The sequence below is a fragment of the Mobula hypostoma genome, chromosome 9 (genome assembly GCF_963921235.1).
Source record: "Mobula hypostoma chromosome 9, sMobHyp1.1, whole genome shotgun sequence".
In the NCBI taxonomy this organism is placed as follows: domain Eukaryota; kingdom Metazoa; phylum Chordata; class Chondrichthyes; order Myliobatiformes; family Myliobatidae; genus Mobula; species Mobula hypostoma.
This window is the reverse complement of record NC_086105.1, coordinates 132,382,320-132,404,763: the sequence shown is the minus strand read 5'-3', so window position 1 is coordinate 132,404,763 and position 22,444 is coordinate 132,382,320. Positions and strand designations below refer to the sequence as shown.

Genomic DNA, 22,444 nt, shown 5'->3' with positions numbered 1-22,444 from the left:
TTCTGGCAAGTGGATCAGGGTAGCAGGAGGCTTGCTCTTTCTTAAAGAGGTTTTAGTTAATTTTTCCATTTGCTGGTATCAGTGCGAAGAGCAGGTTGTCCAGAGCGAGAGCTGGAAAATACCTTGTAGTCACCAGTAGGTGCAACATGGAGTTCTAGAGAAACCTCATTCCCTGGTTCCATGCCATAGGAAATGGAGAAACAGCTCCAATGCATTCAAAGGAAATGCAGGTCTGTAAATAAAGGAAGAGAAAGGTTTGCTGGTGAGATGAGATGGAGAAAGGAGGTAGGATATTACGTATGGAGTGGCGTTTATGTGCTGTACATCCATGTAAGCTCAATTTATAGAGTCATAGAAAACTGCAGCACGGAGGCAGGCTCTTCGGCCCATCTAGTCCATGCTGAAACATTTAATCTGCCTTGTCCCATTGATCTGCACCTGGACCATAGGCCTCCATACCCCTCTCATCCATGTACCTGTCCAAACTGTTCGTAAACGTTGAAATCGAAGTTGCATCCACCACTTGCACCGGCAGCTCGTGCCACACGCTCGCCACCCTCTGAGTGAAGGAGTTTCCCCTCATGCCTGCCCCCACTTACCCTGTCTGTACCCCGCATAATTTTGTATACCTCTGTCAAATTTCCCTTCAATCTTCTATCTTTGGAGGAATAAAGTTATAACCTATTCAAAGTTTCCTTATAGCTCAGGTCATCCAGTCCCAACAACATCCTTGTAAATTTTCTGTGTACACTTTCAACCTGTAGATGGGTGACCAGAACTGCATGGAATACCCCAGATTAGGCCTCACCAATGTCTTACACAATTTCAACATAACATCTTATCTCCTGTACTCAATACTTTGATTTATGAAGGCCAATGTGCCAAGAGCTTTGTTTAAGGCTCTACCTACCTGTGATGCCACTTGCGCAGAATGTGTATTCCCAGATCCCCTTTTTCATCTGCACTCTTCAATGTCCTACCATTCACCGAGTAAGACCTACCCTGGTTGGTCTTTCCGAAGTGCAAAACCTCACACTTGCCTGCATTAAATTCTATCTGCCATTTTCAACCTTGTTGTCAAGGTCTCAACCTATTGTGATTATAGACCTCAGTCAGACTTTATTTTTCATGAAGGGATATTAGATTCTTCTCCTATGATATGTCATGCAATTTATTACACTATAGATTTTATGTTAAAACAGTTTTTAATCTTTTTATTCCAGGCCACAGCTCAAGCTTAACGGACGATGAGGAGACCTGCCAAAATTCAGTCACACCATCCTTCATCAAATCAAAAAGCAGGAAGAGAGGTGAGCTGGTCATTCCAAATCATTCATCCTGCTCAGTGTGAGATCATACAGAGTAGGCTGGAGGTTATACATGGGAAAGAGCATTTTGATGTTAGAGAGGGAGAATCAAACTATAGAGGAACCTAAATGTTCTTTAATAAACTCAACTGAATATTCTATGAATAAAGGGTTCCGGGAACAGAAAACATAAGTTGTGGTTTGTATTCTTCCTCTTTTTCAAGAACATTTTTTTTCTCACATTTTAAAAATGGTTTGCTTCCGCACGGTGAAGTGATAATAGTTAAGCTTCACAGGAAGTCCAGTGGTGACAGGTGTCACCTCTATTCTAATTTGTCCCACCAGGGGTTGGATCGGGGAAGTTGGGTTGATTACATTAGGACAGACCTCTTAGGGATTTGGGGAAGAAGGTGCCTATTGGCTGCCTCAAAGGTTTTCACTTGTCTTTAAAGGGTACTAGGACTGTTTCCCAGGCAGAAGGTGCAGGAAGTGGGTACAGTGGAGATCCTGTCTGATCCTTCAGTGATAAAATACCCTGTGTGTCAACAACATTGTGGTGTAACTCACTATTTGTCAGGATGTTGCTTCATGCCTGAAAAATCTCTTTGTCCTACCCACCGGTGGCCTGCCTACACAGACTCCAGTTAAAGTACCTCTGGGATTCCATTGACATCCACCGGCACTGGGGTCTCATGGGGGGGGGGGGGTTGGCTCCCTTGTTTTGCTTGCACCAATTGGGAGCAATTGAAAACCCTCCAGAGAGTTCCGATTTCCAACAGGAGCTGATGGATGGTCCCTTTCATAATCAAATGGAATCCCCAGTCCCACCCAGTGTGATTAGTTAATGGCTCAGTAACTGAACCAACCAGTACTAGATGAGGTTGAAATGAACAGGAGGACAAGTTGATATGGTCAGACTTCGCACAGTGGGAAGAGTTGGACCTATTGGACCAACAGACCTTTCTCTATATTGTGAATCTTTGTTATGCCATGAAAGTTGGATTCTTTCTCCTCTTTAGGTCATAGCTTCTTTCATCTCAGCAGGCAAACCAAAGGAAAAGTGTGTGAAAGTTAGAGTTGCATAGGATTTATCACAAGGTGATGTCTGGAACCTTGGTCTGTGTTGTGAGTGTCTAGGGGTATTGGCTACTGCCATAAACTAAATTTATTATCAATATACATACTGTACTGTATATGTCACCATATATTACCTTGAGATTCATTTTCTCGTAGGCATTTACAGGAAAAATAAAGATATACAATAGAATTCATGAACAAATAACAAAGACCGACAAACAACCGATATGCAAAAAGGGGAAATTAAGTAAATAAATAATAGAGTTGTGGAGTCCTTGTAGGATCCATAAGGTGCACAGTTCAACTGATCCTGATGTTTGCTGCTATCAGACGGACCTGCAATAAATTCTCTGTCCTCTTTTCTACCAGCTGCTGATGATGACAGAGGACACGAGATTTTATCTGGGGATCAAGCTGCAACACCAAAGCAATTCAGAAGAGGTGAGGAACTTGCATCACCAACTCACATTGGCCCCCTTCTTAGCACCCTGTTCCAGAAAACCCACCCTTTGCAAAAACAGAAGCAGCAGTGAGGGGCATGATTACAAAGATTGCCATTGTACTTTGCTACTGCTGGACAGAAAATAATCCTTAATCCCATTTTTACTGGCTTGCAGTGATTTGCATGCACAGCACCATAGCTGGTACCTGTGACGCAGGCTTAAATAAATTTTACCCGGGAGTGATTCTTGATATATTCAAAGCCCTCTCTCAGTCTTTCTCTTTCTCTCCTTCCCGCCTCTGTAAGACATGGTTGGACAGCTGTCCCACCTTAGACACCAGTCACTAGATGTTTGCAAGGTCAGCATGGCTGGGAGTAACTTCATCGTCTAAAATCTGTGTCTTGGTCAATGTCAGGGGGCCTGTCCAGTTCTATCCCTTCTCCATGTGTACATAGTGGTAGTGGTACAACTAAGTGACAATCTTAACTCATTCAGAGAGCAATTAACCATCAGCTATATGGGACTGGACAAGAGGCACATGTAGGCCAGTCCAGGTAAGTATTGTAGACTTCCTCCCCATAAGGACATTGTTTTTATGATAGTTTCATAGTTTTTATAATCACTGTTATAAGTCTTGTTTTTTTAATCCCTTCCCCCAAAGTCTAGATTATAAATAGAATATAACGTTTGTGGTTACCGTGGTGAAAGTTGAACTCAGCACTGTGGGTTGGTAATCTGGCTATTTAATCACTATGTCTTCAGCAGTAGAACAATAGTGTACAAGAAACTCTTTGACTGAAAAATGTTTTTTTTGCTGATGTTGGCTTTGGAGGGTTTTAAAAACTGAGAAATGCTTTTAAATAATTGATTTACAGAAGCCAAAACCAAAGCTAATAGTTCAAGGAAGAAATCCAAATGTAGTCCTCCATCAACTCTTGCCAAAAGACAAACTACACAGACCAAACAAGTTAAGCAGCAAAGAGGGTTCTCTGGCTCATTTTAGTGGCAACTTTCATTTTGTTGGTTAAACCAGGGAGGGATGGTTTCCATTTGGGTTCTTAGCTCATCCTTGGTTCTCCTGTCTGTAATGGAGTAGCAGGGTGAAGTGGTGTAAGGGTCTGTTGAGTGAGATCATTTGAGGAGTTGGCTAGAGAGTAGCACATGGGGATTCAGAGAGCTGGAGGTTGGGGATGGGTGGGAATAAGAATTGAAATGGGGCAGATTGCACTGGCTATGGCCAGTGGTTCCGAAGAGAACCATCATGGGCAGCACAGTGGCGTAACGGTTGGCATAATGCTATGACAGTGGCAGCAATCAGGTTCGGTTCCCCCTGCCGTCTGTACGTTCTCCCCATGACTGCAAGGGCTTCCTCCAGGTGCTCCACTTTCCTCCCACGTTCCAAAGACATACGGCTGGGTTTAGTAAGTTGTGGTGCCAGGAGCAAGGCGAAACTTGCAAGCTGCCTTTCAGCGCACATTTGAAGATTGTTGACTCAGACTATGCATTTCACTGTATGCTTCAATGCACATGTGACAAATAAGATTAACCATTAATCTGTAAACAGTGTTCACTGAGAACTCAAAAGATCTGCTTTGGGTAACAAATCTTGCCCTATTAATTAGCACCCCGCCCCCCCGCCCCAGTGATCTTTCGGTTAGTTCTGGCACCCCAGCAGCTCCTGGACGTTGAAGAGCAGTCATCTCTACACTACTTATTTAATTTGTGTGGGATGTTGGCATCGGTGATGGTGAGCTGAACTCATGAACAGCTTCAATGCTTTTGGTGAAGGTACTCCAATAGTCCCAGTTCTGATGTCTCTGTTGTAGCGTGGATGAAATCACCAGAGAGACAGAGTCACTGGTAGATACAAAGCAGCTTCTTTATTTGATACAGCAAGGTACAGCAGGCACCTTAACGGATGGAGACGCTTTCCGCAGAAAGGTCTGCTAGCTAAAATGTGGGCTCAATATTTATATGTAAACACAAAGGCCATCGCTACTTTAAAAGTTACAGACAATGCACAGACAATGCTTCCTTTTGAAACTACATACAAACATCACACCTTCGGATTTCATCCTTTCCTTCTGACGCCAACATGTCTGTGTTGGTATCCACAGCATTTAGTTCAATCCACAATACACTTATTTGGCATTTTACGTGCTAACATAGAAGACAATTAATATTTATAATGTATAGATAATACTGTCTTCAAAACTACAGCATCAGGCACCAGAAGCATCTGGTATTTACACCTTTTAGGAAGCCCATTGTGGACTCAATCCATAGTCTTTTGTCAAACAGTTAAAATAGAAGTCTGGTGGCCAAAGTTATTTAAGTGTTAACAAATCATCTACCCAAAAAGAAATCCACTCTAACAGTCCCTCCTCTTGGCCCTCCTGGACAAATTAAATTTGTATCAGGAAAGGCCAACCTAGGAGGATCTGCTCAAATAGGGCAGCAAATATGCCCTGTCTCGAAATTCCCCCCCAATTTTATGCACCTCGATATCTATCCTAGCATTACCTACCAAATGTTAAACAGAGAGGCTGTTCCAAGTCTTTAGGAATGCAGCTCCTTTCATGTGCCTGCAGGCTGACTGCAACTTAAATCACATTCATTTGTCTTCGGCCCTTTATCCTCTGGTCGCAGAAACTCTCCTTCCAGGAGCACCCACGGGCTCTCTCATCGATGTACAGGAAGGGGTTGGGGTGGCCTGTACGTAAATGTCTGCAAGGACCTCTTCCCGGTGGCTCCCCCTTCCGAACTGTCCGGTCGAATCACTGGCTCAACTGCTGAAAAGGGCTCAGCTCCTCAGACTCGGGGTGACTGCTTTCAGGTGCCGTGTGCGGTCTGAAATGCCATCGAAGTGGTGGAACTTGCCATCTCTGCTTTAACTCAAAATTCCCCCCCCATCTATTTAGAACATAGAACATAGAATAGTACAGCACAGTACAGGCCCTTCAGCCCACAATGTTGTGCCAACCCTCAAACCCTGCCTCCCATATAAGCCCCCACCTTAGATTCCTCCATATACCTGTCTAGTAGTCTCTTAAACTTCACTAGTGTATCTGCCTCCACCACTGACTCAGGCAGTGCATTCCACGCACCAACCACTCTCTGAGTAAAAAAAACCTTCCTTTAATATCCTCCTTGAACTTCCCACCCCTTACTTTAAAGCCATGTCCTCTTGTATTGAGCAGTGGTGCCCTGGGGAAGAGGCGCTGGCTATCCACTCTATCTATTCCTCTTATTATCTTGTACACCTCTATCATGTCTCCTCTCATCCTCCTCCTCTCCAAAGAGTAAAGCCCCAGCTCCCTTAATCTCTGATCATAATGCATACTTTCTAAACCAAGCAGCATCCTGGTAAATCTCCTCTGTACCCTTTCCAATGCTTCCACATCCTTCCTATAGTGAGGTGACCAGAACTGGACACAGTACTCCAAGTGTGGCCTAACCAGGGTTTTATAGAGCTGTATCATTATATCGCGACTCTTAAACTCTATCCCTCAACTTATGAAAGCTAACACCCCACAAGCTTTTTTAACTACCCTATCCACCTGTGAGGCAACTTTCAGGGATCTGTGGACATGTACCCTGAGATCCCTCTGCTCCTCCACACTACCAAGTATCCTGCCTTGGTACTTTGTACTCTGCCTTGGAGTTTGTCCTTCCAAAGTGTACCACCTCACACTTCTCCGGGTTGAACTCCATCTGCCACTTCTCAGCCCACTTCTGCATCCTATCAATGTCTCTCTGCAATCTTTGACAATCCTCTATACTATCTACAACACCACCAACCTTTGTGTCGTCTGCAAACTTGCCAACCCACCCTTCTACCCCCACATCCAGGTCGTTAATAAAAATCACGAAAAGTAGAGGTCCCAGAACAGATCCTTGTGGGACACCACTAGTCACAATCCTCCAATCTGAATGTACTCCCTCCATCACCACCTTCTGCCTTCTGCAGGCAAGCCAATTCTGAATCCACTGGCCAAACTTCCCTGGATCCCATGCCTTCTAACTTTCTGAATAAGCCTACCATGTGGAACCTTGTCAAATACCTTATTAAAATCCACTGCACTACCCTCATCTAAATGCCTGGTCACCTCCTCAAAGAACTCTATCAGGCTTGTTAGACACGATCTGCCCTTCACAAAGCCATGCTGACTGTCCCTGATCAGACCATGATTCTCTAAATGCCTATAGATCCTATCTCTAAGAATCTTTTCCAACAGCTTTCCCACCACAGACGTAAGGCTCTCTGGTCTATAATTACCCGGAATATCCCTACTACCTTTTTTGAACAAGGGAACAACATTCGCCTCCCTCCAATCCTCCGGTACCATTCCCGTGGACAACGAGGACACAAAGATCCTAGCCAGAGGCTCAGGAATCTCTTCTCTCGCCTCGTGGAGCAGCGGTCCGTCAGGCCCCGGGGACTTATCATTATTATTTCCCAAATAATTTTCTATACTATGCTATAAATTTAATCATCTACCTTCAGCAACCAGCCTTCTTTACAGAGTACCATCGTCATCACACTTTAGCAGGGCTATTCGTGGTTTTCCAACACGTTCTCAGTGTCCTGTGCCTCTGCGTTTTCTCCGGGTATCTTTTCATCAGCTGTGGTCAGGTCTGGCATGGCCGGCTGGTGTTCCTCTCCGAGGTTCTCTGTAATTACATGGTTACTGGGTACACTTGGTTCCCCACTCTGTCTGTGGGAGCAACAAGAGGGAGAGTTGTATGCTTTAACCTGTGTCCAGTGTTTCCACTGGCTGCCTCGCCCAGTCTGTACACAGACACACGTATCATTGGTTAAGAGTACCGGCTGTGGTCCTATCCACCTGGGGGCAAACCCTGGCCTTTCTGGCAGCAACCTCACCATAACCTGGTCGCCGGGCTGTGGAAGAATTATCCCCTTTCCCTCTGGCTCTTTCTGATCAGCGATTCGCTGTTGCTGTTTCGCTCGGTCCTTCAATACTTTAAGTTGACAGTAACTTTTCCCCCTGCTTTTTGGCAGGGGCCCTGTGAAGTCTATCTGGATGTTTTCCCAGGGTCCCCTCGGCCGAGGCTGATTTGCCAGCTGTAGCTTTCTGCCCTTACCAGGGTTATGCTGGGCACAAATGATACAACGGCGGCAGAACTTCTCAACTTCCCCGCCCGTCCCTGGCCACCACCAGTCCTGCCGGAGGGTTGTGATCATGCTCTGCCTTCCCTGATGCATCTCCCCATGATATAACTTTAGTATCTGTCTAATACAGTGTGGGGCCACCGCGACTCTTTCCTCCCCGTGTGTCCAGCGCCTCCTCCATTTTTCCTTCTCTTCTGCCTCTAGCTCTTCATATAATTTTACTGAGCTGGCTTCTGTCGTTTCCTCCTGCACGCTTGCAATTTCAATTGCCTCTTGTTCCTCTGCTGCCTTATTTGCAGTAACGTCTGCCCTCGGAGGAACTGGGAAAACTTTATGTTCTGGAGTGGCCCCAGTCTCTCTGAGTATCCCCTGGTGTTTTTGTTCCTTCACTATACCCTGAACAGCGGTCAGTGTGTAAGTTTGTATAGGGTCCTGCTTAGGGGGTTTATACAGACCCTCCTCTATTTTAACTGGGTCTATCTTTACATGCTCACAATCTTGCTTGTCTCTAGCCCACACAGCTGGGAACTGCTGACAAGGTAACCCATAGACACCATCCTGGCTGCAGTCTCTGGTGATCGGGGCAGCTATGCCAGCCAGACCGTGTATTCTGTTGGTTGTGTGCGTTCGCTGCCCCTGATTCGTCCATATTATTTCTCCCTTTCCTGAATCTATAACAGCTCCTGCTTCCCTTAAGATGTCTATTCCAAGGATCGTGCCCTCATTATTTGGACATACCCAGAAATACACTGGAAGCTGCACTCCCCGGATTTCTAGTATTTGCTTCTCGCTTCTTTCTGCTTTTACTGTTTTCCCTCCTACACCCCTGATACAACTGGCCTGTCCGGTTGTTGGTAAGGGTAAGTCTGTTATCGATACAGATGCCCCTGTGTCCACTAACATATTGCATTGCCGTCCCCCTAACTGCCGTAATGTACATCCGTGAGTCATCAGAGCTGGCCGTGGAGCCCGCTGCCACATCCTTCTCTTCCTTAAGAGGCGCTGTCACTAACTCCTTGATCTGATCCACAGTCAGACTGGTTGCTGATGGGGTGAGTGAGTGGGTGTCTGCCGTGACCTTCGCCTGGGTTGTACCCCTCCCTTTTGGACACTGTCTCCAGCCATGTCCCGATAGGCCGCAGCTCTAACATATCAATTCCTTTACTGCCTTATACTTGGTCCGGCAGTCCTTTGCTATGTGCCCCGGCTGCTGGCAAGCAAAACAAGCCCTCCGGGACATCACGGCAGCTGCATCCACTATACCCACTTTACGATTTCTCTTGCCTTTTCTTTGGTCTATCTCACTGGCCCATGAAACTATCTCAGAGTAGTTGGACCCTACCGTTATGCCTAAATCTAAAACTTGGTGGGCTGAGCTCAGGCCTTCCTTCAGCATTTTTAGGACGACTGGGTCATCCCTCCCTGGGTTATCCAACCCGGAGTACTCCTCGTACACTCGGTATTTACGTTCTGCGTAATCCATGGCTGCCTCGTCAGCTCTCTGGGTCACTGCCGTTATCATTCCCCAGCTACTCTCGCCTCCCCCCAGCCGCTGCCTCACTTCCCCTTTAAAAGAGCGATATCTTTCTTCATTACTGGCGCTCCCGGTAGTTGGCCATGTTCCATCCCGCACCCCCGGGCCATCCTGTCCCACATATTCCTCGGGCACTTGGCTTTCACTAACACGTGTGTATCTTTAGGGTGCATCTGGTGAATTTCAACCATTTCCTCGAGTTTACGCCAGAATTCTGAATTCCCACAGGCGACTTTAAGTGAGGGCAACTCGGACAAAATGCTCTGTTTCTCCCCAGGGGTGAAGGGCTTATGAATAGTCGTAATCAAGGTCAAGGGCTGGCTCGGATCGTCAGGGTTCTCAACCTGATGTTGCCTGACCTCAATAGGTGCCATTCTGTTAGATCTCTCTGGGTAAAACCTTTCCCTGAGAAAACTAATTCCCACACTACGCAAAATATAAAAGACGGGTAGCAGTTAAACAGCACAAACTTAAAACCACAGAGTATGTATTCCACAATCTGCCACTTTTGAGTACCCCAACTCATGATGCCTACTGTATTCCTTTGCATCACACTTGCACACACATACACTAAAATGCAGCTCCCCGAACGAGTATACACGCCCCCACGCTGATGTCTCGAACCGTACCGTTGGTTACCACCTTTCGCAACTGGTGGTCCAACTCTCACCAAGTTAACATGCAAAGATTCCTCACTTACAAAAACACACATGCACATGCACACACTACTTTAATATCTACCAGTTCAGCTCTCCACGTTCGTGATTACCTCGTGACCCGTGCACCACCGACCGAACAGATCCAAGTGTGAGTGTTATTTTAGAAAAATACTCACCGACTTAGACTGCTCGGAACGCTGGGCGCACGACGGGTCATGAAGGTATCCCACTTCTGACACGAAATGTTGTAGCGTGGATGAAATCACCGGAGAGACAGAGTCACTGGTAGATACAAAGCAGCTTCTTTATTCGACACAAGGTACAGCAGACATCTTAACGGATGGAGACGCTTTCCGCAGAAAGGTCTGCTAGCTAAAATGTGGGCTCGATATTTATATGCTAAACACACAGGCAATCGCTACTTAAAACGTTACAGACAACGCTTCCTTTTGAAGTTACATACAAACACACCTTCCGATTTCATCCTTTCCTTCTGACGCCAACATGTCTGTGTTGGTATCCACAGCCTTCAGTTCAATTAACAATACATTTATTTGGCATTTTACGTGTTAACATAGAAGACAATTAATATTTATAATGTATAGATAAGACTGTCTTCGAAACTACAGCATCAACAGTTGGTGGCCAAAGTCATTTAAGGGTTAACAAATCATCTACCCAAAAAGAAAACCACTCTAACATCTTAACCAGAAACGTCAACTGTTTATTCATTTCTATAGTTGTTGCCTGATTTGCTGAGTTCCTCCAGCATGTTGTGTGTGTCACACAGGATGATGTGTGACTTGGAGGAGACCTGCGCTAGTGGTGTTCCCCATTATCATTGTATTATTGCAAGCTCTGGCCCAATAACCTCGACTGACAGAAGCTGTGGAAGGTACTTCTTTTGGAACAGAACAATACTGGGACAGTTAGTCAATACTTCAGGACTTCACTTGTTGAAAAGGAATCACTGCACTGTGTAGTGGGAGATAATGAGCTGCATGTAACAATATATTTCACCATTGTTTTAGATGAAGAGAATCTAGCTGCTTCTCCAGGACCTTGTCCAAAGACACTGGATGCCCTTTCCCCTGTTACCTGCTCTTCAGGTATCGACCATCTGAAAGAACTCAAGAATCATGTCTCACACTTTGGATCAAGCACGCATTTCATTCCAGGTTTGTAAATCTCATTGTTGAATGTGATCTGTACTTGGATAGCGCGATATTAAAATCAAGAGACAGATGTTAGAAACATAGAAAATATGTGCAGGAGTAGGCCATTCGGCCCTTCGAGCCTGCACCGCCATTTATTATGATCATGGCTGATCATCCAACTCAGAACCCTGTACCAGCCTTCCCTCCATACCCCCTGATCCCTTTAGCCACAAGGGCCATATCTAACTCCCTCTTAAATATAGCCAATGAACTGGCCTCAACTGTTTCCTGTGGCAGAGGATTCCACAGATTCACCACTCTCTGTGTGAAGAAGTTTTTCCTAATCTCAGACCTAAAAGGCTTCCCCTTTATCCTCAGACTGTGACCCCTCGTTCTGGACTTCCCCAACATCGGGAACAATCTTCCTGCATCTAGCCTGTCCAATCCCTTTAGGATTTTATACGTTTCAATAAGATCCCCCCTCAATCTTCTAAATTCCAACGAGTATAAGCCTAGTCGATCCAGTCTTTCATCATCTGAAAGTCTTGCCATCCCAGGAATCAATCTGGTGAACCTTCTTTGTACTCCCTCTATGGCAAGGATGTCTTTCCTCAGATTAGGGGACCAAAACTGCACAGAATACTCCAGGTGTGGTCTCACCAAGGCCTTGTACAACTGCAGTAGTACCTCCCTGCTCCTGTACTCGAATCCTCTTGCTATGAATGCCAGCATACCATACGCCTTTTTCACCGCCTGCTGTACCTGCATGCCCACTTTCAATGACTGGTGTATAATGACACCCAGGTCTCATTGCACCTCCTCTCTTCCTAATCGACCACCATTCAGATAATAATCTGTTTTCCTGTTTTTGCCACCAAAGTGGATAACTTCACATTTATCCACATTAAATTGCATCTGCCATGAATTTGCCCACTCACCTAATCTATCCAAGTCACCCTGCATTCTCTTAGCATCCTCCTCACAGCTAACACTGCCGCCCAGCTTCGTGTCATCCGCAAACTTGGAGATGCTGCATTTAATTCCCTCGTCTAAGTCATTAATATATATTGTAAACAACTGGGGTCCCAGCACTGAGCCTTGCGGTACCCCACTAGTCACTGCCTGCCATTCTGAAAAGGTCCCGTTTATTCCCACTCTTTGCTTCCTGTCTGCTAACCAATTCTCTATCCACATCAATACCTTACCCCCAATACCGTGTGCTTTAAGTTTGCACACTAATCTCCTGTGTGGGACCTTGTCAAAAGCCTTTTGAAAATCCAAATATACCACATCCACTGGTTCTCCCCTATCCACTCTAATAGTTACATCCTCAAAAAATTCTATGAGATTCGTCAGACATGATTTTCCTTTCACAAATCCATGCTGACTTTGTCCGATGATTTCACCGCTTTCCAAATGTGCTGTTATCACATCTCTGATAACTGACTCTAGCATTTTCCCCACCACTAATGTTAGACTAACTGGTCTATAATTCCCCGGTTTCTCTCTCCCTCCTTTTTTAAAAAGTGGGGTTACATTAGCCACCCTCCAATCCTCAGGAACTAGTCCAGAATCTAATGAGTTTTGGAAAATTATCACTAATGCATCCACTATTTCTTGGGCTACTTCCTTAAGCACTCTGGGATGCAGACCATCTGGCCTTTATCTGCCTTTAATCCCTTCAACTTACCTAACACCACTTCCCTACTAACATGTATTTCCCTCAGTTCCTCCATCTCACTGTACCCTCTGTCCCCTACTATTTCCGGAAGATTATTTATGTCCTCCTTAGTGAAGACAGAACCAAAGTAGTTATTCAATTGGTCTGCTATGTCCTTGCTCCCCATAATCAATTCACCTGTTTCTGTCTGTAGGGGACCTAGATTTGTCTTAACCAACCAATGTGCTTACCACTTGTGAATTAGTTGTGGCTGCAAGATTTTGTCTGAAGTGGGTGTAACCACTGCAGATACTACTGATAAAGATTTTAAATTTCAAACCTATTTCCTTATCTCAGGTTTTGGTTACCAACAATGCTATGCAAAAGTCTTAGGGACGTATATATAGCAAGGATGCCTAAGACTTTTGTACGGTACTGTAGTAATTTTATGTCTTGCACTGTACTGCTGCAAAAAAAACACATATTTCATGACATGAGTGATGAATAACCTGATTCTGATATGAGTCTCTGTTCTGGACTGGGAGTGGGAGGGGGCAGGGAGAAGGAAATCATAGTTGGGAAAAGGGGAAGGAGTGGGAAGCATTAGAGAGACATTTTGTAATGATTAGTCAATCACTTGATTGGAGTCAAATGACTTGCCTGGTGTCTCAGGGCTGGATGTGTCTGCACCAGCATCACTCCTCACCATTGGCACACTTTCTCTGCCACCTGTCCCATACCCCTCCCACGGCGCTCCACCCTCACCACTCCCAACAACCTTTGCTCCAGTCAGATTTACAAACTCCCTCTCCACATCGACAGATACAATCCTGTGCAAAACATAGAAACATAGAAAACCTTCAGCACTATACAGGCCCTTTGGCCCGCAGTGCTGTGCTGAACATGTACTTACTTTAGAAATTACCAAGAGTTACCCATAGCCCTCTATTTTACTAAGCTCCATGTACCTATCAAGGAGTCTCTTAAAAGACCCTATTATATCTGCTTCCACCACCATTGCCAGCAGCCCATTCCACGCACTCACCACTCTCTGTGTTTTTTAAAAAAAAAAACTTACCCCTAACATCTCTGTACCTACTTCCAATTGCCTTAAAACTGTGCCCTCTCGTGTTAGCTATTTCAGCCCTGGGAAAAAGCCTCTGACTATCCAATGATCAATGCCTCTCATCATCTCGTACACCTCTATCACGTCACCTCTCATCCTTCGCTGCTCCAGGGAGAAAAGGCCAAGTTCACTCAGCCTATTCTTATAAGGCATGCTCCCCAATCCAGGCAACATCCTTGTAAATCTCCTCTGCACCCTTTCTGTAGTTTCCACATCATTCCTGTAGTGAGGTGACCAGAACCGAGCACAGTACTCCACGTGGGGTCTGGCCAGGGTCCTATATTACTTCTCGGCTCTTAAACTCAATCTCATGGTTGATGAAGGCCAAAGCACAGTATGCCTTCTTAACCACAGAGTCAATCTGCGCAGCAGCTTTGAGTGTCTTGTGTCTTATGGACTCGGACCCCAAGATCCCTCCGATCCTCCACACTGCCGAGAGACTTACCATTAATACTGTATTCTGCCATCATATTTGACCTACCAGAATGAACCACCTCACACTTATCTGGGTTGAACTCCACCTGCCACTTCTCAGCCCAGTTTTGCATCCTATCGATGTTCCACTGTAACCTCTGACAGCCCTCCACACTATCCACAACAACCCCAACCTTTGTGTTATCAGCAAACTTACTAACCCATCCCTCCACTTCCTATCCAGGTCATTTATAAAAATAACGACGAGAAGGGGTCCCAGAACAGATCCCTGAGGCACTGGTCACCGACCTCCATGCAGAATATGACCCGTCTACAAACACGCTTTGTCTTGTGTGGGCAAACCAATTCCAGATCCACAAAGCAAAGTCCCCTTGGATCCCATGCCTCCTTACTATCTCAATAAGCCTTGCATGGGGTATCTTATCAAATGCCTTGCTGAAATCCATATGCACTACATCTACTGCTCTACCTTCATCAATGTATTTAGTCACGTCCTCAAAAAATTCAAAGGAACACTCACAATGCGCTGGAGGAACTCAGCAGGTCAGTCAGCATCAGTTGAAAAGATTAGTCGAAGTTTCGGGCCGAAACACTTCGTCAGGACTGAAGGAAGAACTTTCAACTACCAGCATTCTTCAAACCCTCCCCAAAGTTCTTCCTTCAGTCCTGATGAAGGGTTTCGGCCCAAAATGTTGACTAATCTTTTCAACTGATGCTGACTGACCTGCTGAGTTCCTCCAGCGCATTGTGAGTGTTCCTTTGACAACAGCATCTGCAGATTATTTTGTGCTCAAAAAATTCAATCAGGCTTGTAAGGCACGACCTGCCTTTGACAAAGCCACACACATCAAAGTTGCTGGTGAACGCAGCAGGCCAGGCAGCAACTTTGATGTGTGTTGCTTGAATTTCCAGCATCTGCAGAATTCCTGTTGTTTGACAAAGCCATGCTGACTATTCCTAATCATATTATGCCTCTCCAAATGTTCATAAATTCTGCCTCTCAGGATCTTCTCCATCAACTTACCAACCACTGAAATAAGACTCACTGGTCTATAATTTCCTGGGCTACCTTTGCTCCCTTTCTTGAATAAGGGAACAACATCTGCAGCCCTCCAATCCTCTGGAACCTCTCCCGTCCCCATTGATGATGCACAGATCATTGCCAGAGGCTCATCAATCTCCTCCCTCACCTCCTACAGTAGCCTCGGGTACATCTCGTCCGGTCCTAGTGACTTACCCAACTTGATGCTTTCCAAAAACTCCAGCACATCCTCTTTCTTAATGCCTATATGCTCAAGCATTTCAGTCCGCTGCAAGTCAGCACTACAATCACCAAGGTCCTTTTCCGTAGTGAATACTGAAGCACAGTATTAGAACATAGAACATAGAATAGTACAGCACAGTACAGGCCCTGCGGCCCACAATGTTGTGCCGACCCTCAAACCCTGCCTCCCATATAAGCCCCCACCTTAGATTCCTCAATATACCTGTCTAGTAGTCTCTTAAACTTCACTAGTGTATCAGCCTCCACCACTGACTCAGGCAGTGCATTCCACGCACCAACCACTCTCTGAGTAAAAAAAATTCCTCTAATATCTCCCTTGAATTTCCCACCCCTTAGCTTAAAGCCATGTCCTCTTGTATTGAGCAGTGGTGCCCTGGGGAAGAGGCGCTGGCTATCCACTCTATCTATTCCTCTTAATATCTTGTACACCTCTATCATGTCTCCTCTCATCCTCCTTCTCTCCAAAGAGTAAAGCCTTAGCTCCCTTAATCTCTGATCATAATGCATACTTTCTGAACCAAGCAGCATCCTGGTAAATCTCCTCTGTACCTTTTCCAATGCTTCCACATCCTTCCTATAGTGAGGTGACCAGAACTGGACACAGTACTCCAAGTGTGGCCTAACCAGGGTTTTATAGAGCTGCATCATTACATCGCGACTCTTAAACTCTATCCCTCGACTTATGAAAGCTAACACCCATAAGCTTTCTTAACTACCCTATCCACCTGTGAGGCAACTTTCAGGAATCTGTGGACATGTACCCCGAGATCCCTCTGCTCCTCCACACTACCAAGTATCCTGCCATTTACTTTATACTCTGCCTTGGAGTTTGTCCTTCCAAAGTGTACCACCTCACATTTCTCCGGGTTGAACTCCATCTGCCACTTCTCAGCCCACTTCTGCATCCTATCAATGTCTCTCTGCAACCTTTGACAATCCTCTACACTATCTACAACACCACCAACCTTCGTCATCTGCAAACTTGCCAACCCACCCTTCTATCCCCACATCCAGGTATTCTTTAAGTACCTCTGCTATCTCCTCCAGTTCTATACACACTTTTCCACTGTCACACTTGATTGGTCCTATTCTCTCACGTCTTATCCTCTTGCTCTTCACATACTTGTATAATGCCTTGGGGTTTTCATTAATCCTGCTCGCCAAGGTCTTCTCATGGCCCCTTCTGGCTCTCCTAATTTCATTCTTAAGCACCTTCCTGCTAGCCTTATAACCTTCTAGATCTCTATCATTACCTGGTTTTTTGAACCTTTTGTAAGTTTTTTTCTTCTTGACTAGATTTTCAAAAGCTTTTGTACACCACGGTTCCTCTACCCTACCATCCTTTTGCTGTCTCATTGGAACTATGCAGAACGCCACGCAAATATCCCCTGAATATTTGCCACATTTCTGCTGTACATTTTCCTGAGAACATCTGTTCCCAATTTATGCTTCCAAGTTCCTGCCGGATGGCTTCATATTTCCCCTTACTCCAATTAAACGCTTTCCTAACTTGTCTGTTCCTGTCCTTAGCCAATGCTATAGTAAAGGAGATAGAATTGTGATCACTATCTCCAAGATGTTCTCCCACTGAGAGACCTGACTAAAGCCTTAGCTTTAGTTATATACCAAAGACTTTTGAACAGCATTGACTATGAATATCCCTAATGTAAAGATACCTCTCTTGTGAAACATGTTGGGACTTATCAGTACATTAAGGGTACTATTCACTGCAAGTTCTTAATTGATTGGGTAATCAGATTCCTAATGAAGGGTCTTGGCCGAAATGTCGACATTTTATTCCTCTCCGTGGATGCTGTTTAACATCCCGAGTTCCTCTATCATCTTGTGTGTGTTCATCAGATTCACGGTTGTGATCACTGTGCAGTGAGACCTTCATTTTAATGTGCTTTTCACTTTCCCATAGACCTGAGGGGAGGACTGACAAATTTTCTAATAAAGGGTATTTGTTCTGAAATGTTGACTTGATTTCTCTTTTTATGTATGCCACCTGACCCGGAGTATTTCAGTATATTCTGTTTCAGACTTCCGGCATCTGCAGATGTTTACATTCACATTGACAATTTAATTTTCTCATGACTCCCACCTGTTGGCCAGTGTTTAAAAAAAAAGTGTGGGGGCTGAGATGATGCAGTTCTCCATTCTGTAAGAGAAGCATGTGGCCTATGGGGATTTTTAGGAGGCCACATTTCACTGGCTCTGGCCAGTGGTTTCAAAGGGAACCATCAACGTTCAGCTTCTCCCAGGCAGCCAGGCTCCAAACTTAGTACTGATTGAAAGATACAATGAACAGATCACCAGATTTCACACAGATCTGGGACTCCCCAGAATGCTGGGTGGGGCATCTGCCTCTCCCCTTCCACCCAACTCCCATTCTTACTCCTGTGGTGCAAGGTTTGTGAATCCATTCTTAGAAATTTGGAGTAAAATCTAAGTTCTATATTGGGAAGTCCTGAAGAATTGTTTAATTTTTGTTAATGCCTAAGTGAATGATGTACAAAACATAGCTTTTGGCAGGAGACAAGGCCCATCGGTGCCTTCTGTTCAGGGCTATTAGGATGTTTCATTATCTGGCCCTCAGTATCTGAGGGCTTGCCACAACTTGTCTCTAACTAAACACAAAATACTGAGGAATTCAGCAGGTCAGGCAGCATCTACGGACAAGAGTAAACAGTCGACGTTTCGGGCCAAGACCTTTATCTCTTTTCAGGAATCAATTTCCCAAATCTTCATTCCCCCCCCCTCCCGCTTTCATCTATCTCCTGCCACCTTCTGCATCTTCCTCCCCTCTCCCCACCTTAGTCTGACTCCTTCCCCCTGCCTTTCCAGTCCTGATGAAGGGTCTCGGCCTGAAGTGTCGACTGTTTACTCTTTTCCATAGACGCTGCCTGAGCTGCTGAGATCCTCCAACATTTTGTGAGCATTGCTCCGGACTGCCAGCACCTGCGGAATCTCTTGCATTTGTGTTGGCCCTTGCTGCAGCTGGGCTGCATGGTAACATAGTGGTTAGCATAACAGAGTCGCTTTACAGTGCCTGCGACCACCGATCGCGGTTCAATTCCCGCTACTGTCTGAGAGGAGTTTGTATTTTCTCCCATGACTCTGTGGGTTTCCTCCCAATGCTCCAGTTTCCTCCCACATTCCAAAGACGTATGGTTAGGACTAGTGAGCTGTGGGCGTGCTACGTTGATGCCAGAAGTGGGTTGACACTTGCAGACTGCCCCCAGCACAATCATCGTTGATTTGACACAAACAATGCATTTCACTGTATATTTCCATGTTTTAATACACATGTGACAACTAAAGCCAATCTTTAAAGATCTCTTTATAAGTTTTAGTCCCAGGTTGGAACATTATCCCTGCCAGGTAATGCTGGTGACTCTGGGCAGAGAATGGGGACAGAATTACGGATCCAGTTCAAAGTTGTTCTGATAGACTGCAAAAAAAAAAAGCCAGGTTATAATTTTTGCATTTTTATGTTTCAGTGTACAAAGATGACTCGGCCACTAAGGGAACAGTTGTCCCTCCTCCTGCAGGTTTTCAGCTTCTGTCGTCAAGCACAGTTCTACAGCACATCACCAACATACCCATTAATGGAACCACCTGCTTTTTAGGTCTGTATATCAGTCAGTTTTTGCTACCTTTGTAGCTCGAATGGAATCAACCTACATTTTCTGTGATGTTCAGGAGGCCTCGGTTATTTTCAGATCACCACAATCTGGGACGTGCCTCTTGACGAATGTGACAATTAACTGATGCTACTCTCGATCGTGGTCTCTTTGGGGGCTTGGCTATTGCTTACATTTTGGGTAATGGGGCAGCTTATGCTTTTGCTGAGGCAGGTGGGGGGAGGGGGAAGGGGAGGGGAAAGGTTTGCTGCCTTGCTGCTGCTTGTGTGGGGGGTCAGGAGGACGGACTAACATTTTCCTGTCACTCATTCTTTGGAGTTTGTTTTTTCTTCTGTTTCGTGGCTGTCTGTGAAGAGTAAGAATTTCAGGTTGTATACTGTATACGTTCTCTGATATTAAATGGAACCATTGAACCATGACATGTTTCTCAGTTCACATAATTTGGAGAAACATTCTAACCAAGCGGTAAAATAGGTTTCTGTCCCTACAGCTGCTGCCTGACCAGCCAAGGTACTCAGCAAGTAGGGCAGTATCTGCAGGCAGAGAAAGAGAGTTTATGGTCCACCTATCACCTCCCAGCTTCTTGCTGCATCCCCTCTCCCCCACCTTCCATCCAACCACCTTCCTCCTCACCTGGTCTCACCTATCACCTGTCAGCTTGTAAAACTAACCCCATTCCCCCCACCCCCACCTTCTTACTCTGCCTTCTTCCCCCTTCCTCTCCAGAGCTGGTGGAGGGTCTCAGCCCAAAGCATCGGCTGCTTGTTCCTGTCCGTAGGTGCGGGCTGACTAACCGTTCCTCCAGCACTTTGTGTGTGGTCTTTCTGCAGGATTTTCAGTGTCTGCAGAATCTCCTGCCTTTATGTTTCAGGACAATGATTCTTCACCAGAACAAAATAAATAGAGATGATTTGAAAATCAAGCAACACATGCGAGAGGTGACTGATAGAGGTGTATAAGATGTTTTGACAGAGTGGACAGCCAGCACCTTTTTCCCAGGGCAGAAATGGCTAATACAAGACAGCATAATTTTAAGGTGATTGGAGGAAGGTGTGGTGGTGTGGGGGGTGGGGGCGGATGTCAAAGATAGTTTTTGTTACACAGAGAATGGTGGGTGTATGGAATGCACTGCCAGGGGTTAGTGGTAGAGGCAGATACATTAAGGATATTTAAGAGTCACTTAGCTAGGCATGTGGATGAAAGAAAATGGAGAGCTCTGTGGAAGCGGAAAGTTAGAATGATCCTGTAGTAGGTTGAAAGGTTAGCCCACCACTGAGGGCTGATGGGCCTGTGCTGTGCTGTGCCAAGTTCAATATTCATATGGTAACAAATAATTAAAAACTCATCAAGAAGTGAGATAAAATAAAATAAATCAAGCACTTATTTGCACAGGGTTGACTATGGAGCTGAGGGATACAATGTACCTTTTCCCGGTAAATCAGTGCCCTACTGCTGGGCTCAAGGACAAGTCCGTGGTGCTCTGGGACTGAACTTCTACTGCATGCAGAAGTCCAAGATTATCTTGGCTCACCGCAGCTGGCAGTTGCTTAATAGGTTTAGTCGTTAATCTGTTCAATCTACCTTAGCAAGGCAGAGGGTGCGGAAAATGCTCAGTGGGTTAGGCAGCATCTGTGGAGAGGGAACCAGGATCAAAGATCCTTCATAAAACCAGAATCTTTGATGGGGTTGAGTTTGTCTTCAATCTTGGCAAATCATTTGCAGATGTTTCATCACCATACGAGGGGACATCATCGGTGCGCTGTTAATTTGTGTTGTGTTCTTTGAATGCTTGACCTTTATACACTTATCAATCAGCTGATTGGTCAGCATTTTGGAAACTCAGTGGTGATGTAGGGAGGTGGTCTTGTCAATGGTTGGTTGTGCGGTGAACTTTGTGTGTTGTGGTCTGGAATTTTGCCCACATTGGCTCATAAATAGGAACAAGGTCTACAGCACACTGATGACGTCTGCTCGTATAGTGACAAAGTGTTTGCAAATGTATTGCCAAGTTTGTAGAACAGCTCAACCCAACCATCATCGACCTGAGCTACACATTTTCAAAGGTATTTCCACCAGAATCTTTCATTAATTTGCCACATCTACTGTAATTTGCTTCTGTATGTAACATCATCTGTGAGGAGTTCTGGACAGTAACACTCACTCGAAACCCATTCAGCACAGGTTTTAAAAAGCTGACCACATTAAGCATGCATTACTAAATTAACAATGAGAGGTGTGAGACGATGAAAAATGCAGTGGATGTGCTATATTTCTCAGGAACCATTTATTAGAATAAAACTCGTGCAAGGATCACAGCAGGTGGCAAAGCAGAAAGGTGGCATGGGTTTAGGGGTCTGATTGCAGAGCAGAATGCAACGATCTGGGCTGTAAAGAAGTCAGTCCATCTGGACAGGTGTGAGGGGCACTCTCAGTAGCTGCAGATGAGTAACCCGAAATTAGAAATTGTGGGGAGAGCCATGGAGTTTGTCGCTGATGATGAATTGCAGCCTCGGGACTGTGCCACGGGGCAGTGTAGAAAGTGAACGTTTGCACAAGGAATACTGACTTGCCAGCATGGTCAAACAAATGTAGACGAGAAGATGAGGGAGATTGCTGAGATAAGAACACAAATTTAGGAAGATAAAAGATATTATAGGAAGTTTTTTTAAAAAAAAAAGGTTAGCTTTATTTACATCAAAACATTCAGTGAAATGAGTCGTTTGCATCAACGGCCAACGCAGTCCGAGGATGTGCTGGCGGTGACTCGCAAGTGTTGCCATGTTTCTGGTGCCAACGTAGAATGCCCACGGCTTACTAACCCATACGTTTTTGGAATGTGGGAGGAAACCTGAGCAACCCGAGAAAACATATGCAGTAGTGGGGAGAACGTACAAACTCCTTACAGACTTTGGAGCGAATTGAATCCCAGTCACTGGTACTGAAAAGCCTTGTCTGCTATTGTGGGACTGACTTCATGAAA

General features: G+C 45.2%; 1 protein-coding gene across 3 annotated transcripts in view; it reads left to right on the top strand.

The window, feature by feature from the left end:
* Positions 1–22,444, top strand: part of ciita (class II, major histocompatibility complex, transactivator) — a 112,278-nt gene that overhangs the window by 62,064 nt on the left and 27,770 nt on the right. For all 3 annotated transcript variants that reach the window (XM_063059200.1, XM_063059201.1, XM_063059202.1), the window contains 4 exons: positions 1,224–1,310; positions 2,754–2,825; positions 11,186–11,332; positions 19,321–19,449. In XM_063059200.1, the coding sequence (XP_062915270.1) occupies positions 1,224–1,310; positions 2,754–2,825; positions 11,186–11,332; positions 19,321–19,449 (435 nt within the window). The remainder of the gene's footprint in view (positions 1–1,223; positions 1,311–2,753; positions 2,826–11,185; positions 11,333–19,320; positions 19,450–22,444) is intronic.